The sequence below is a fragment of the Anopheles aquasalis genome, chromosome 3 (assembly GCF_943734665.1).
Source record: "Anopheles aquasalis chromosome 3, idAnoAquaMG_Q_19, whole genome shotgun sequence".
Taxonomy (NCBI): domain Eukaryota; kingdom Metazoa; phylum Arthropoda; class Insecta; order Diptera; family Culicidae; genus Anopheles; species Anopheles aquasalis.
Window position 1 is genome coordinate 21,252,884 of NC_064878.1, and position 16,212 is coordinate 21,269,095.

General features: G+C 44.1%; 1 protein-coding gene across 1 annotated transcript in view; it reads left to right on the forward strand.

Annotated features, from left to right (window-relative positions):
* The first annotated feature begins 376 nt into the window (after nucleotides 1-376).
* The window catches only part of LOC126574893 (uncharacterized), a 20,503-nt gene continuing 4,667 nt past the window's right edge, over nucleotides 377-16,212 (forward strand). The window contains exons 1-6 of the mRNA XM_050235303.1: nucleotides 377-591; nucleotides 687-2,042; nucleotides 12,352-12,856; nucleotides 12,918-13,032; nucleotides 13,106-13,689; nucleotides 13,753-13,971. Of these exons, the coding sequence (XP_050091260.1) occupies nucleotides 2,013-2,042; nucleotides 12,352-12,856; nucleotides 12,918-13,032; nucleotides 13,106-13,689; nucleotides 13,753-13,971 (1,453 nt within the window). The 5' untranslated portion in view covers nucleotides 377-591; nucleotides 687-2,012. The remainder of the gene's footprint in view (nucleotides 592-686; nucleotides 2,043-12,351; nucleotides 12,857-12,917; nucleotides 13,033-13,105; nucleotides 13,690-13,752; nucleotides 13,972-16,212) is intronic.

Consider the following 16,212-nt stretch of genomic DNA (forward strand, 5'->3'; position numbering starts at 1 on the left):
CACAAAACTCCAAAGCGCAAATCGCAATACCTCAAAACAACTTCATTTTCTTCATCTATCAGGCCATGCAACTGGTAACAAGCTACGTAAATATGCATATTATGTTGCTCAAAGTTCAAGCCATCTTTCTGCAAGGATACAGCCCTGGAAGTTGGGGGGCATTATAGTACCTGCCGCCTGTCAAATCGCGACTGGAAGCCATAAAATGGCGACTGGAAAACAAAAGCGTACGCATGTGCACTACCGATGTCACCGAAAAGAGTCCGCTGATAACAAATGTGCGCAGGAGTGGAAGAGAACTATCGCCGCGGATGGCATAATTTTTGTCTCACTCCAGCGGCACCCCGACGGGCCACATTCCCGGCTGCACCACTGCCAGACGCAGCGGACCTGTGTGCCAGTGTTTGTGTGTGGGCCACCATTGTGGGCAGCAGTATTTCAGCAGTCGGTTCCAGCCTGCGGACGGTCATTTTCAGTTCGGTTCCCTCTTAGTGCACCCAGAGTACTAACGGCTACTACTGTTGCTGCCTGCCTGCCTGCTACCACCATTTGCTGCTGTCGTTGCGTTTTGCCTTGGATATTACTCGTTGCGTGCGTATCGTGCTGGCGGGATAGAAGGAAACGAAACGGAGAAGAAAGAAAAATCGTAACACGAAACCACCGATACGCCTTCGTGCGTAAATTAGTCCGTAGTTTTCGCTTCTTCAGCTCATCCCCGAGTTCATCGAGCGGCCTCCTGTACCTCTCCCGTGCAGCCATTCGTGGGGGCTGGGTTGTTAGATAATTGTTCCCAGCCAAAAGAAGAAGAAAAAAAGGAAGCGCCGAAGCAGAATACAGGACAGGCAGGGAATCGGAGAGGGTGATCGGTAGGGGCCCATCAGGCTCAGGTTCAACTGTTCTCTGGAGAGAGATATTATGTGAATTTTATGTTTTTGGTGACCGCAAAAACCGAAAGCGAAGGCAAAGAGAAGGTATTAGTCAAGACTGAGCACCAACAACATCAACATCATCATCAGGCACCGCATTTGCGCAACAACCCGTAGTAGGCGTTATTAACAACGAAACAACGGGCTACGTTGCGTTTGTAAACGTTGCATCGCAGCAGCCCTACTGCGACTCCATCGATTGTGCAATCCAGTGATAGTATTAACTCATTCCATTTCCCGTACTCGTGTAGGATACCACTACTACCACCACTAGCCCAGTTTTAATCGTACTAGAGAGACCTCGGCGGATGCCGGAAAGTCGTTAAATGGAAGTATTCTAACTTAGGACTAATAGCGTCTAGTAAATTTTGGAGTAAAGAAGAAAAAAAGGAGCAGAAAGTCCCTTCGAGACAATACTAGCAAATACACAGACACATACACAGAGTGAAACACTCGTATCCATACTGGCGAGAGACAGATACGTAGACTACATCGTACGTACTCACACATACTAGGGCGTTGAGATAGGGCAATAGGAGAAGTATTAGGTCGGCTACGGGTTCTGGAGTTATCGCGTCAGCGTCCCCCCCCCTCCCCCTCCCTTCTTCAAAGGAATCCAAGAGACTCAAGAGCAAAGTATTCGGCCGCGAAAGCCGCGAGCATAGGAAAATGCCGGAATAGTAGAATTCGGGTCACCGGACGTAAACACACAATAACGCGTGCTGTAACGGTAGTAACGGTTCGGTAGGGCACGCAGGACACGACAGGACACCACGCACACAGTAGGCTCTGAACTAGATTTCGCGGACAAAGTGTTAGGTCGCGGTGCGGATTGGGCCATTTACCAGCCGCACAGCAGGAGCAGGAGCAGCAGGAGAAGCAGAAGAGACAAAAAGCGAGAGAGAGAGAAAAAGATTAAGAAACAGAAGCACTCAGTTCCCTCCTCAGAGTCTGCCTGCCTGCCTTACTGTCTGCCCTCCCTTCACTCCGGACAAACGAAACATCCCCGGCAACCCCCCCACACACCGTTAGTCCAATGAAACCAAGTTTCAAGAACGGAAAGTTCGCCACATCTATCTACGAAAAATGTCTTTGCCAAAAGAATGGAATCTCCAGGTGAGTGCAAACCGCGTCTCGAGGGCTTTTTCGTGCCCTTTTTTTTGTTTTTTTTTTGCTTTCCCTTTTTCTGTCTTCTCACAGCACCGCTGCAGGTCACAGGGGGTGGGTTTGTTTTGGGGGAGAGTAGGGGGATGATACTACAGCATCACACGGTTCTGCGTGAAAATCGATACTCCCGGTGGTGGAGAAAAAGCGAGAAGAAGACTCATTCACTGTCATCCGGTTCTGCAACCGAGATACCGCCAAAGGGGGGGGGGGGATGTTGTGAAGAACCTGCGCAGGAATCCGTAATTCCGAGAGATAGAGAGAGAGAGAGAAAGAAGAAGCGTGGCTCGACGGCATTGACACGGGTTGGGAATGAACCACATGACGGAGATGATTATGAAACGGATACTTTTGCCCATTTCGGTGCCACGGATCCGGGCGAGCTTCGTTGATTTCCTGTCGGAGTTTCGCTGGAAGTCATCGCGTAGAACGGCCTCCGACTCGGTATCTTTCGGGGCCAGGCAACTGTTAATTAAAATTCTCATGTCCAAAACCATCCCTCCCGCTTCCCACACGATTGGCAGAAAGGTCCCCTCGGAGGCTGCAGGGCTGCGACATTGAATTTCATTTCGTTGTTCCCGCTCCCGCCGTAGCTGCGGGACGTTGTTCTACTTTATGCGCCCTACTGCTTAGTGTGTATTGTGGTGGCCACTGGTCCAGCAGCACAAAGCGAGGTCCCTGTACCTTTCTGTGAGCAGCCTATGGCACTGGATGATGATGCTGCAGTGCCACGAATGTAGGTCACAGACACTAAGGTTTGGAGGGGATGCTCGCGACCATGTGTTGAGTAGGTGACCGGAGGGGGGTAGTTCGCTCGCTATTGTTCTGGACCAGCGGACCAGCGGACTGCCGGACTGGTGGTGAGCGGAAGAACGGTGGAAAAATGATTCCGCTTTTCTTCTTTCTCTTTTGCGTGCTTGTAAGATTGTAATTCCTTGTGATCCTATCTGATGTTGTGCACAAAAACGAATTCTACTAACTAACAGACGTGGTGCCCTACTGGACAAAGCTTTACATTCGGATCGAACACAAAGTAGTCCAACCGAAACAAATCGAAAATGGTTGCTGCGTTTTTTTTTGTGTGTTTGGATCGTAGTTAGCGAGTTCCAATTTCGTATGCAAAAGCGTTAATACTTGATGTGTGCCACAGCAGAGGGCCCTTTGCCGTCAATTACTGACCGAACTCCCCCACCCGCCCTTCGGTCTGGCGTTGTCTTCTTCAGTCTGCACTATTGATCGGTTTTTGTACCGTTTAGAGAGGTTAGTGGGAGAAAGAACATGGAAAGGACCACCCGTCTGTGTTCTGTGTGTCCAATGGGGTGCACACAATCACTCAAGCTTGCGGCAGCTTAACCGGAGTGGGCATTTTCCAACGATGGGATCCTTACTGGTCTGCGTGTTTGTGTTGGCTGTGTTTGCACCGGAAATTGCATACCTTCCTTGCGGTTCGTGAATTTGTTTTGCATCCTACGTACGCATGGATAGGGTTGGAGATGCTTTTTGGGATCGGTCCAACAGAATAGTGGCTCTGGGCTTTCCCTGCGCATTGACATTATTGAATCTGGTGCACACCCGTGGGTAGCTAGGGAAGAGGTAAAATTTCAATTTGTGGCTTTGTAGCTGGTGCGTATGCCAGCTTGTTCGCTGAAATTCACTACTTCTCTGGGGTGTTCGATGAGTTAATATGCCTCTTTTCTGGCTTCGAATGTCCTGGATTATGGTTTTATTTGGGTTTTTTGTGTGTTTGGCAAATGTCCATTTAATATAATACTTGCCTCTACTAACAGGATTTGCATTTTACAATGCTTAACTGAATTTAGGTCAAAAGTTAATGAAAAACATGATCACAACTCCACACGGCAGTGCGACAGCTTGTAATGACATCGCTGGCATCGTTCGGGTAAATGTTACACAGACAGTAATTGTAACAGAGGGCCGATAACTCCGGGCTGCTTAATTGCAATTATCATTGCGACAATGATACACCCGGAGTAGCAAATCCGGGCTGATCCGAGCACGGTAATCGTGCTGGTTACAGTTTACACCTCGCTGGACTTGCTTTTTTCATTCAACACACATTCGTGTTTCATGCTTTTGCGATAGTTTGTTTAACAAGCTGCTCAATACATGAAGGTAACATGTATTTTCTATCTGTTCGATTTACTGATTCGGTGTCCGATTCGAACAGCGGGGTGCATCGATGGCTGACTGTTGTATCGATCGGGTTCGTTCGCACTTGTAGTCATTTCGTAACATTGTTCAATGTTTAACGGTTGATTTCCTGTTTACTGTATTTGCATTTGGAGGAGATAAAGATTGGGGAGTGAATATAAGTTGGAAGTTTTAAATTGTGCGTCGATCGATGTTATGTATGTTTAACGTAAACAAAAACCTCTTTATCGATAGCAATCGATTGATATAATTAATAATTGTAGTATGATACGAAATGCGAACACTGCAACTGAGTTGATTTAGTCGCTATAGCTATTGTTCTATCAGTGGCTGCTAGATTATTTAAATGTTATATTCGCTTTCAAAGTTATAACATAACATAAGCTACATAAACTTGGTTATCTTTGTAATGAATATAATACTGATAGATAACTAATTTGTTTATAAAAGATTTCAACGTCAAAAATTTATGAATTATTAAAATTATTAACATTACTCACATGGAACATACCATGCATATGTATGCATATGAAACCGCCCTTGGCGTTCTAAAGTTATACCTACGCCAAATGGAGCTGTTAAGTCAGTCTAAGTGTTTTATTTTGTTCATTGGGCATCCGTTAAACATAATCGGTGTGCTTTTGCTCTAATTTAACTCTATAACAAATATTTTTATTGCGAATTAAATAGCAAGTTCCGTTCCTAAAAACTGCGATTCGCGGATATCGTTGGTTTTTTGCTTACATTTCAAAAAATCGTCGGCCGAATCGCATCAAATACTTATTGAAGGTTACGGTGGACATGCTCTCACTGAAACACAGTGCAAAGTGTGGTTTAAAAATGTTAAAAGTAGTGATATTGATGAGAGAACCACCAACCATCGAAAATGTTAGAAGTCATCAAATTGCAGGCCTTATTGGCCAAAACGGTCACTAATGATCATTACATGCAAGAATTAATCAAGTTTGACCTAGAGTTGTGAAAAAATCAACCAAAATATCAAAAACGACAAAATTGACCAATTTTGTTCGATGAAAATGCTCCGCGACGGCGTGGAATATCGGCCAAAGACGCGGTAAAAGCCACAATTGAAAACAATTACCACTTGCGGCTAACTCACCAGACTTGACTCTATCAGATGAACATTCATTTGCATCGTTGGGACAGGTAATGGCCGAGCAGCGCTTCCTTTTTGACGAAAATTTGCAAAAAAAGAGGTGGGTTTTGAAAAAATGGTACAGATTGGCGGTGTTTTTAGCAAGGTATCCAAAAACTGCTAAGATATAGTTGAAATGTGTAGCTAGCGATTGCCATTACTTTGGAGAGTATTTTTTTCTCCATTTTCCAGCAATAATCGTTTTTTTCGTAAAACAAAAAGCTCGGTTTGATATGCATATACCTTGTATTGCATCTCAACAAAGACTAGGATAAAAACATTTGTGTTTTTACGTGTTTCTACCTCTTCCAATACCCTTGACTGCAATATCTGCAATAATATCTCTCTCAACTGCAATAGCACCATCCTATCATGTTGGTATCGATTTTACAAGAATAGGTGGAAAGATTGATGCGATTGATTTTTCTAATCAGCCACAATATTCATGCATAGGTTTAAACATTTAATCTATCTAACTCGATGTGTAGATGGAGTATTATGAGTATTGAAGGATTTTTTTAGCTTTGATTCGCTGCTAGAATTTTAAAATAACAATATGGTATTTTCAAAGACACCCACCCCAGATTTGCACTCAAGAAATTAAGTAAAAAGTGTCAGTGAGGGAGCGGAAGAAGCTTAATCCCTTCTTCTGCATAGTGCATCATAAAATGAAGAGATAATCCAAGGTCCGGCCATTATTTTGACAGGCTTTTAGTGCAATTAAAACCTTCATCTGAAAAGTGTGTGCTAGCTCGAGTCTTGGCACGGTACGGGGATGGTGAATCATTAAGGAAAGGAAATTCCCAATACAATCCACATTCCAGGCAACCGACGACCGACCGGGGGCGAACCGATTCACCTTCACCTCGCATGCCTCGCATGCACTGGCAATGAATTTCTCATCGGACCCTGGCCCCCGGTCCATATGGGGGACCGAACAAAGGTTGTAATTGCAATTGCTAACGATGACATCAGCCGGAAGTTTCCACGATACCCAAGAAACGGAACAGAGCTGAGCTGACATTGAGCCCGTCGGCTGTAATGATGATGATGATGGTGCTCGCGACAAATATCAATGAAGTTGCAGCTGGTGGGCCCGGTGGCCAAGTGCATCCCAACCGACCGGTGCAGCTGCACTCGGCCATCACCAATCGACAGCTGCACGAATGCGAGGCCGGCAACGGTCCATAGAAAAGTGCTGTCAGTGTTATTTCCTCGGCTTTTCGATCCACCATTTTCTGCACCGCGGACTTCGATCACTTCGAGAAAAGCAATCAAGCAGAGAGGAAAGGAGGTGGAGAGGAATGGGTGGTAGTATCCGCTAGGGGAAGGCTCCTTAGTGAACGCATACCTTCACAGTTCAAGCATCCGGCGGCTTCAAACTGGCCCTGGCCGTGAGACGGTCTTGTCCGTCCGCCTTTCTTGTTCGTCTTCTGCCAGCTGGCGGATGTTTCTGTGACAGCTCGAAATACGTCAGACCGGAGCGATGCCGGAGCCGAACGGCAAACGGAATAGCTTCGACTGGGAACTGGTGTGTGCTCGGATACCGGCACGGTGCCCTTGAGATGGATGATTGGTTGGGAGAAAATTGAGCCATGAGTTTGCTTGTTTTCCATCCTGCTATGGTTTCCACCCCCGAGGTAAGAGCCACACGTTTGCTTTGTGATCAGGACCGGAGCCGGAGCGGGAGCCGGAGCGCTGCCATTTGTTAAATTTAGAAGCGAAGCGAAACTAGAGTGCAAGCATGGGCCCACGAGTTTGTTAGATTATGATGCAATAAAATCGAAACGATTTCAAATTAACAACAGCAACTTTCCGAACGAACTTGCAAGGCCCACTGCGATCCACTAAGTGAACCAAAGTCACCGGCTGGTTGGCAGGAATTATCGTTTCCATCCGATGGACCCTGCGCTGCGGACCAATGTCTCCCTCTGGGCCAAACCGTAACTTGCGACAAAGTTTAATGAGCAAAACTATTCATTTCAATCAGCCCACCACCAACCTTGAATCTTGCTGGCCGTATAAACAAACTTTTTCTTTTCTGTTTTCGTTGCGACGCGAGTGGTATAGACAGGACATGCGGTGACAGGATATGCGGAGGGGGTTGTACGACAGTTTAAAGTTTTGTCGATGGCTCGTGGCTGACACGTGGAGGATGTAACCAGAAATTGCGCATTTTCTCCATTCGTCACCCGCGGATCGAATGATGCCGGCGTGGTTCCCACGGACCGTGGTTTATTGATTGGCTGATTCGGATGGTTTTTCCTTTCAGAAAGAACATTGTTTTTCTCCCAAGAGAAGGCGTATTTTCACTGGTCAATATTTTAGATTTCGTAGATTGGTCAACATTATTTGGCCTGAAATTGTTTCGCTTCGCAATTTTGCTCCTGTGACCGATGGAGGCGCCTAGTACCTGGTAGATTTTTTCGTTTTCAGTTAAGCGCAGCACGGTTAAAATAGAAATTGGTTGATGATTTCGTCGTAGATTATTAATAAAACTGCATTTTAATTAGTTCACTAAAATAAGCTTAAGCACCCCTCACTGGGAAATGCGCTGTTCTATGCGAACCTCCCGTTACCAGTTAAAACGGATTTGCTTCCGAAAATAATATTTAGTAAATGGAAACACGCAACGATAACGCTGTGATGATTGTGACATTACGCCAACCGCGAACGCAAAACGTCCGTGGAAAATATGGCGTTTAGATGGAATTAAACTTAATTCCTTTTTCCCAGTATCGCGTGTCATCATTAAATGCGGGGGAAGGCGAAAGAATGAAAACAAAACATCACCAGACCAAACCAGACCTTTCCCCAGGCCTGTCACCGTGCCATCGTGTGGGGTTGCGTTATTGATTAAATATTTCAAACATTTCGATTGTAAGATTAACAATGCGATGGGGCGAGTCGGTAGGGAAAGGGGGAAATGTGTGTGTTTGGGGCTAAAAACTTATCGAGAAACTTCACCGTGTGCGGTTTTGTCATTGCCGTTTGATTAGCGTACAATTGGGCGTGCTTTTCTGGGCGCGTTCGCTGTTGGTCGAATGTTTCTATTTGGAAAAAAACCTTGAAGCTTGTGGTGATTCATTTTATCCAAATGAGATTGTTTTCATTATTTTTTTAGTGTCATGTGAGGAAGATCGATTCATCCTAAGCGCTTGTTGCACATGCTGTTTTTATGTGTATTATATTATGATTTAAGATGATGATCTCATTTTTAAAGCAGTGTTGGTGAAGTATTTTGTTACTATTTAATATTATAATCATCCATACGGCTCCTCCATCCTTATATAAGTTTAAAAATACTACCATGATCAAAAATAAACCGGAATTTTGGATTTATTCCGCGCGGGCTTATCAATTTTGAATTTTGTTTTTTTATTACGTTGATGGCTCTATTAGTGATGTACATGCCAAGTTTCAGCTTTCCAGCTCTTCATTTACGTTTACAGCAGAGATTTGTTTGCATTAAGTTTTTACGTCATGGCGATTTTTAAAATTGATTCAAAACATGAACAACGTTAAAAATTAAATTGAGTGTTCCGACACATTAAAAATGATACAAAAATGTTATGGTGACAATACTCTATCAAAAATACAGGTGTACCAGTGATATAAACGCTTTAAAAATGGTCGTGAGGCTGTTGAGGACGATTGTCGTCCTGGAAGGGCATTGACTTCCAAAACCGACGAAAACATCGATGAAATCCGAAAATTGTTGATCGAAAAGCGCAAATTGACGATAAGGGAGATAGCTGAGACCACCAACATATCATTTGAATCAATCCGCAAAAAAAACCTGCCTTGGTGGGGTCACAACTCGTGGATTCTCCATGACGATAATGCGCCATCTCATAATGCGTTGATTTTTCGAGAGTTTCTCGTCAAAAACAACACCAATACCATTCGACAACCGGCCAATTCACCTGATTTCGTATTATGTGACTTTTTCCTATTAATTTTTTTCAAAAAACCACTACGAGGATCTCGTTTTGAGAGTGTGGAGGCAATAAAGCTAAAATCGCCGGAGGCACTAATGATTATACTAAAAATCGACTCCAGAAAAGTTTTGAGGAGTGGATCAAACGCTGGCACAAGTGCATTGCATCCGACGGGGACTACTTTGAAGGGGACAATTTGAATTTTGAAGAAAAAACAAGTACTTTTCTTTTTATGACCAAATTCCGGTTTATTTTTGATCATGGTAGTATTAGGTTGGGTAATAAGTCTTTTCGTATTTTGGCAATAGATGACTTTGGAGTCGTCTATCTCCACCGTTATAAATCACATTATGTCATATCATACCACGTTGTTTTAAGGGACATTAGATGTATCTTTTAATCAAAACAAAACAGAATTTGGAGCAGTGGCCAAAAAGTTATAGCTGTTTAAAGATGAGTGAAAATAGTGAAGAAAATCGCTATATTTTGAAAATTTTCTATAAAAAAGGGAAAAATGCCACGCAAGCCACCAATGAAATTTGTGAAGTTTACGGGGAAGATGCTGAATCAGTTCGTGTAGCATAACGATGGTTCGCTCGCTTCCGTTTGGAAAATTTTGATCTGAAAGATGCACCTCGCTCTGGTCGACCTATCGTTGCTAAAGTCGATGAAATTATTGAAAGGATAGACCAGGATCGTCAAATAAGCAGCCATTACATCGCTAAGGAACTAAACATTCACTATAAAACCGTTTTGAGCCATTTAAAAAAGGGTGGGTTAAAAAAAAGCACAATTTTTGGATACCGCATGAATTGTCAGCGAAAAGTTTATTGGACCGAATTAACATCTGCGATTCTTTGCTAAAACGGAATGAAATCGAACCGTTTCTGAAGCGAATGGTTACAGGACATGAAAAGTGGATCAAATACGACAATAACGTGCGAAAACGATCATGGTGCAAGAATGCAGAAGCTACACAAACAGTCCCAAAGCCAGGAAGACGCCGCGGAAGGTTATGCTCTGCGTTTGGTGAGATTGCAGAGGAATCAATCATTATGAGCTACTCCAGAATGGTCAAACTATTAATTCTAGACTTTACTGTGACCAATTGATGAGATTGAAGCAAGCAATCGAAGAAAAACGGCCAGAATTGGTCAACAGAGAGGCCTTCGTCTTCCACCATGACAACTCACATCTTTGATGACTCGGAAAAAACTGGGAGTGCTTGGCTGGGAAGTTTTGATGCATCCTCCATATAGCCTAGACCTTGCACCATCGGATTACAACTTGTTTGGTTCTATGCAAAACTCCCTTAGTGGAGTACCGCTACCTTCAAGAGAAGCATGTTAAAACATCGTGTCACAGTTTTTTAACGATAAACCACGGAGTTTTTACACTAAAGGAATTATGTCTTTAGCCGAGAAATGGCAAAAGGTGGTTAACCAAAATGGATAATATTTGGTTGAATAAAGTTGCTCAAAACTAAAAATATATCCCCTTGAAGTTTTACTCAAAATACGAAAAGACTTATTACCCAACCTAATATTATAGTTCAACAATTTTAAGCATCGAATCCATGAACATTTGGTGTTTTAATGATTTTAAATTCGTATAAATTCTCCATCAATTTATTATGCCATATGAGTGATATTTTATTTGATTTTTTGTTGCTTAGAATTGAACAGGATACTACAGACGCGATCGTACCTTAGGTCACCGTTGATAAAGATCGTTTTATGTGAAATTCTACAGCATGTTAACTCATTAAGCTCTCATCGGAAAAAGTATCGCGATGTCACTTCGAAGGTTTTAGTTTTGCATAAGAATTATATGCCTTCAAAGAATTATAGTTATGACAAAGTCTCTTTTTTGTATAGCCCTTGCCTTCGTACACTCATATTTTATGTATTTGCTAATTTATTTTTGTATAAGTACATCGTGCGAGAGATTTTTCCCCTTTGTTGTTTACATAAATCGGTATTTTTTAAATGTTTTGGTTAAGCTTTATGTGTTTGGGACATTTATCATGCAGCAGAAGAGAACAAAAATGATTATTCCCCTTCACAATAGCGTCAAGAAGAGCCTGAGTATCTGAAAACTGCGGATGAAGTGTTTTTTTTATCGCGAGTTATGAATTCAGAAGAATTACGAAATTATTGTCGCATTGCAGATTGCTCTCTGGAATTCTAGAAACTAATAATTAATGGTGCAGTCACTAGTAACACCATTCAAATGAGTTCAAGTGTTGCTAATATTGATAGCTTTATGTTTAACAGCGAGAGACAAGTTATTGGAAAGGAACTGTTGCGCTATCGTTGTAAATTCTGTTGTTCTGAATCCTTTTATTCTAAGAAACGTTTGAGGATGATAGAAATGGTCGAAGTTTTTACAACCAAGCCGTTCATGGAACGATCCGTCGTGTGTTACGATCGAACACATCCAATCAATACCAATTCGAGTGAGGTTCAGCAAACATTCCCATTCATTCCATTCCAAGCAGCACAAGCATCGGTTAACATTTAGCGACAATGTGTTACGAACCAGAAATTTTCTTTTTTCTGAAGAGCACAATTTGGGTCACGAAAACAGATGAAACGGGGATGTAGCAGGGCATGCAGTCCCCTGGCTGCAAATAACATCACCCCTCCCCCTTCTCTGACAGGGAAATAAAATTTATTTAATGCAGCTTCCAGCATGCAGCGTCGTCTGTTTCTGGGGTGTCGCTTCACCAACATCGTGGAATGCCGGCAATCTCCCTTAGCGCATTATTATTAATCAACTTCCAACGCTGTCGTAGGACGTCTGGTTAATTGATATCTAGTGATGCTTTTAAAGGGAAACCTACGCGCGCACTAGTGTTCCCGGATAAATGACTTTGCTGTTATGCAAAAGGAATGACTTTTCTTCATCAATTATCCAATTTAAAAGAAGAAAAAGAAAAACAAACAATCTGAGTGACACTAACCTTGAGCATCCTTTGTGGTGGTTGCAGGCATCGCAGGAGTGTCTTGATCAGTACCTCCGACCCAAGAGCCTGTTCTCGGAGGATATCGAAATCCCGGTGCACGAGGAGGACGCCCGGGGACTGTTCGGCGGTGTGTACCATCCTTCCATCCCGGACCAGCGATGCCGGGCCCCCCTCAACGCTGCCCTGCTGGCCGAGTTCGAGAACAGTGGCTCGCTGTTCTCGATCCAGTCCGCACCGGTGGTTACGGCCCGAGGCACCGAGTCTCTGCCTCCTCTGCCAGGCCACGGTCCACCGCCACCACCAGCAACAGCAGCAGGAACGATGCCACCGGCCACGGTTAGCAGCAGCAATCGCGAAGCACCAGAAAACGGTGGCCCCGAGCCAAGGGCCAGCGTCAACGATAATGCGAGCCTGCTGGACCTGTTCGGTGGATCGCTGCAGAAACGATCCAGCGCCGGTGGCGATACCTTGCTGCGCCCTTCCTCACTGGCCTTGGATGCACCCTATAATCCCATCAAAACGCACACAGGTACGCTCAGGGCACCCCCCGGAAGAGGCAACACAATAACATACTTTCCTTTCGTTTCCAGTTGAACCCCAACCATCGACCGAGCTGGATGAGGACGATAACGAGAACCTGCTGACCGTTTCCAGTTTAACTGCGCGTCCACTGATAGCTAAATCTCGTGAGATACGAAGCAAAAAGTAAGCTCTAAGGGAGGCTCTAGAGGGCCGTAAAGAACGGCCCACTAACCGAATACTAACACTCCTTGTCCAGGCAAAAGCTTCATCTGCAGCGACAGCGCAGCAAAGCGGTCACGTCGGACTCGAGCGAGGACGATGACGAGGGGCCACCGGACGGTGGGTACGGTTGGATTATCGTGTTCGGTGCCTTCTCGGTGCAGTTCTGGGTCGCCGGGTTGGTCAAATCGTACGGTGTGCTGTACGTCGAGATAATGGAGAACTTTCCGAACTCGTCGGCCACGACCGCCTCCTGGATACCGGCGATACTGTCGGCGCTCTGTCTGGTGCTGGCCCCGCTCTCCAGTGCCCTGTGCCAGCGGTTCTCCTGCCGTATCGTGGTCATCATTGGGGGTGTTTTCTGTGGACTGGGGCTCACGTTGAGCTACTTCGCCACCAGTCTCTACCATCTGTTGTTTACGTTCGGGATCCTTACCGGGATCGGTGGTGGGCTGTCGACGACACCGGGCATAGTGATCGTTTCGCAGTACTTTGAGAAACATCGGGCACTGGCGAATGGTATAACGATTTCGGGTACGGCCGCCGGTAGCTTCGTTTTTCCCATGCTCATCGAACGGTTGATACATCTGTTTGGATTCCACGGAACGCTGCTGATACTTGGTATGTGTGCGTTGTGCGGCAGTTCTGGCCTGGTGCAAAATGTTAACCGTCTCCGATCTACAGGTGGTTGCATGCTGCACGTTTGTGTCTCTGGCGCTCTTTATCGACCGTTGGAGAAGAAACAGGAATCGAAGGATGTGACGCAGTTTTCGTCGCGTACGGACTTTCGCGAGAATCTGGGACACCTTAGCTCGTCCGAGGATCATCTGAGCAAGCGGTGTCTGGAGGATCTGTTTCTGGATGATCAGAACCGCAACAGTCTCACCATCGACAGCAAGTTCGGTAAGTTCGTGGCACGTGGTGGGCGACGATGTCTTTTTTTTTGCGCGCTGTGGGCACACGGCCCTACCGTATCCTGCCACCACCACCACCACCCTTTCGTGGATGGTCTTATCTCATCTGCTTCTGCTCGATATCTGGATCTTGAGTTCCCTCCCCACGCCCCCCCCGTTTATGTTGTCGGTTATGAACACACATTTAAACACACACAAGCCAGTCAGCTAGCTCATAATGTCCATTTTTTTTTCAAATATCAAATCCGATATTCAGGGGGGCTTCGGTAATTTCATACCAAAACAAGGATCATTTTTGACAATTTTTTGTGACGTAACCATTCAACTTTATTTTATCAAGTGAATTGCATATTAAACTGCAACTTTTGAAGAATATTTGGTTCCATTTTGGACAAGATTGATAAAAAACTTCATCCATGGCATCAAATTTACGCAGTCATGCCTGCGAAAAGGTACTTTTTACGGTGCCAGTCGTAGCCGCGTGATGGGTCATCAGAAATATACAAATCGAAACTTGTTTGAAAGATTATAAGTTTATCTAGGAATTCCCGTCAAGTTTTTGATCAATTTCTTATTTTTCGATTTTTGACAGATTTTTAAAGTTGAAAAAGTGCTGTTTTTCGTCATTTTGTCTTAAAACACGATCTTTAAAGATTTGTTTAAAAAAGAGTATCAACAATTTTCATGAAATCTTGACGGCCAAGTAGCTCCAAAGAGTGTACAGATTATGTGTTAAAAATTTCGAATCGAACGGTCCAGTAGTTTTTACGATACGATGGGCACCGACTTTGAAAACGTTGGTTTTTCGGAAACGTTATTTAAAATAGCGTCAGTTTTGCTTCGATTGATCCAAAAAATTTACACAATGTTCTTGAAAAGATCAGCATTCAGGGAAAAATGATAAAAATATGTGTCATAAAAAAATAAAATACCTAAGCCCCACCTTAATACGTTTCGGTATTCGCTTTCACCACTTGCCCTGCGGTAGTTCTCGCTGGCTTTGCAGATTGGGCTGGGGTTTAGACTGGTTTGTGGTTAGTTCTGTTTTCGTTAGTAGGTGGACAATTGTTATAGTTTAAACAGACACTTACACAGCAGAGTTCTAGCCGTTCGTGCGGGATGGGCAGCCGGTTTAGTCATTTTCCAATCTCGTTGTTCCTAGAGCAGTGCCTTCGTCCTGTCGCTCTTTCGCGCTGTCGCTTGGTCGCTTTCATTTGCTGGGGCTTTTAAAGAAGGAATATCTTTCGGTGGTGTGTGTGCTTTGGTTCTGTTCTTCATCATTCAGCAGTTTACCTCGTCGCCTAGTGTTGATTGATGTAGGAACTAGTAGTATTTCGTCTCGCGCCAGGTTTCAAACTGTTTTTCCTCTAGAGACTTCTCGGTTGATTTTAGGACCTTTTCCGTACCGGTCGTCTAATGTAGGATGGTGGTAAGGATAGAGCATGAGACTGGGTGGGATAATGGTTCCTATGTTGATTCTAGTGAAGGAGTGCATAGCAGCATGAAATAGGAAGGTTTCGTCAATCGTTTAGGAACATTCTTATCTCACCATTTTTCGCTCGCAGCACTTCCACTTTGCGTTGATGATCTCTGTTTGATCACTTTTGGTTCTCTTCACTCCACATCGTATCTATGCAGGGTGGCAACGTGAAGGTGGTTATTCCCTTTAATTCCCTTTAAAATGTAAAAAAAAGCTCTCGTTTTGTTTTTTGTATGATTGCACACTTGTAAAGACGCAATGTAGATCAAGGGTCTCAAACTCATATTAGCATGCGAGGCGGAGAAGAAAGTAACAGCCAGCCCGCGGGCCATTTCGTCACATAATAATGGAGGTGCTTGGCTTTATCAAACTTGCTTTTTCCCCACATAACCTCAACTGGTGCCGGTGTTGGTGGCCAGAGAGGTAAAGATAACTCCACAACTGGTCACCGAGCCGGAAATACGAAATAACTTAGCGCTGTTGCCGAAGTCCATTGATGGAGGCGCCAGGTACCCGGTCAAAAACGGGAGTAATGTTCATTAACGTGTCTAAAATCACAACTTTCTATTGTTCAACTATTCTACACGGTGCACCATCAGGTGGTTCTCTATTTTAAAGTTGAATAACTCTGTCATTTTTCTGCCAACTTTAGAAAATAAACCAATTTTATTTAGATTATTCTATGCCATTTATTGTGCCATACTCAAAATATGATATCGATCAAATGACCGCCTTCAGTCGGCATACAAA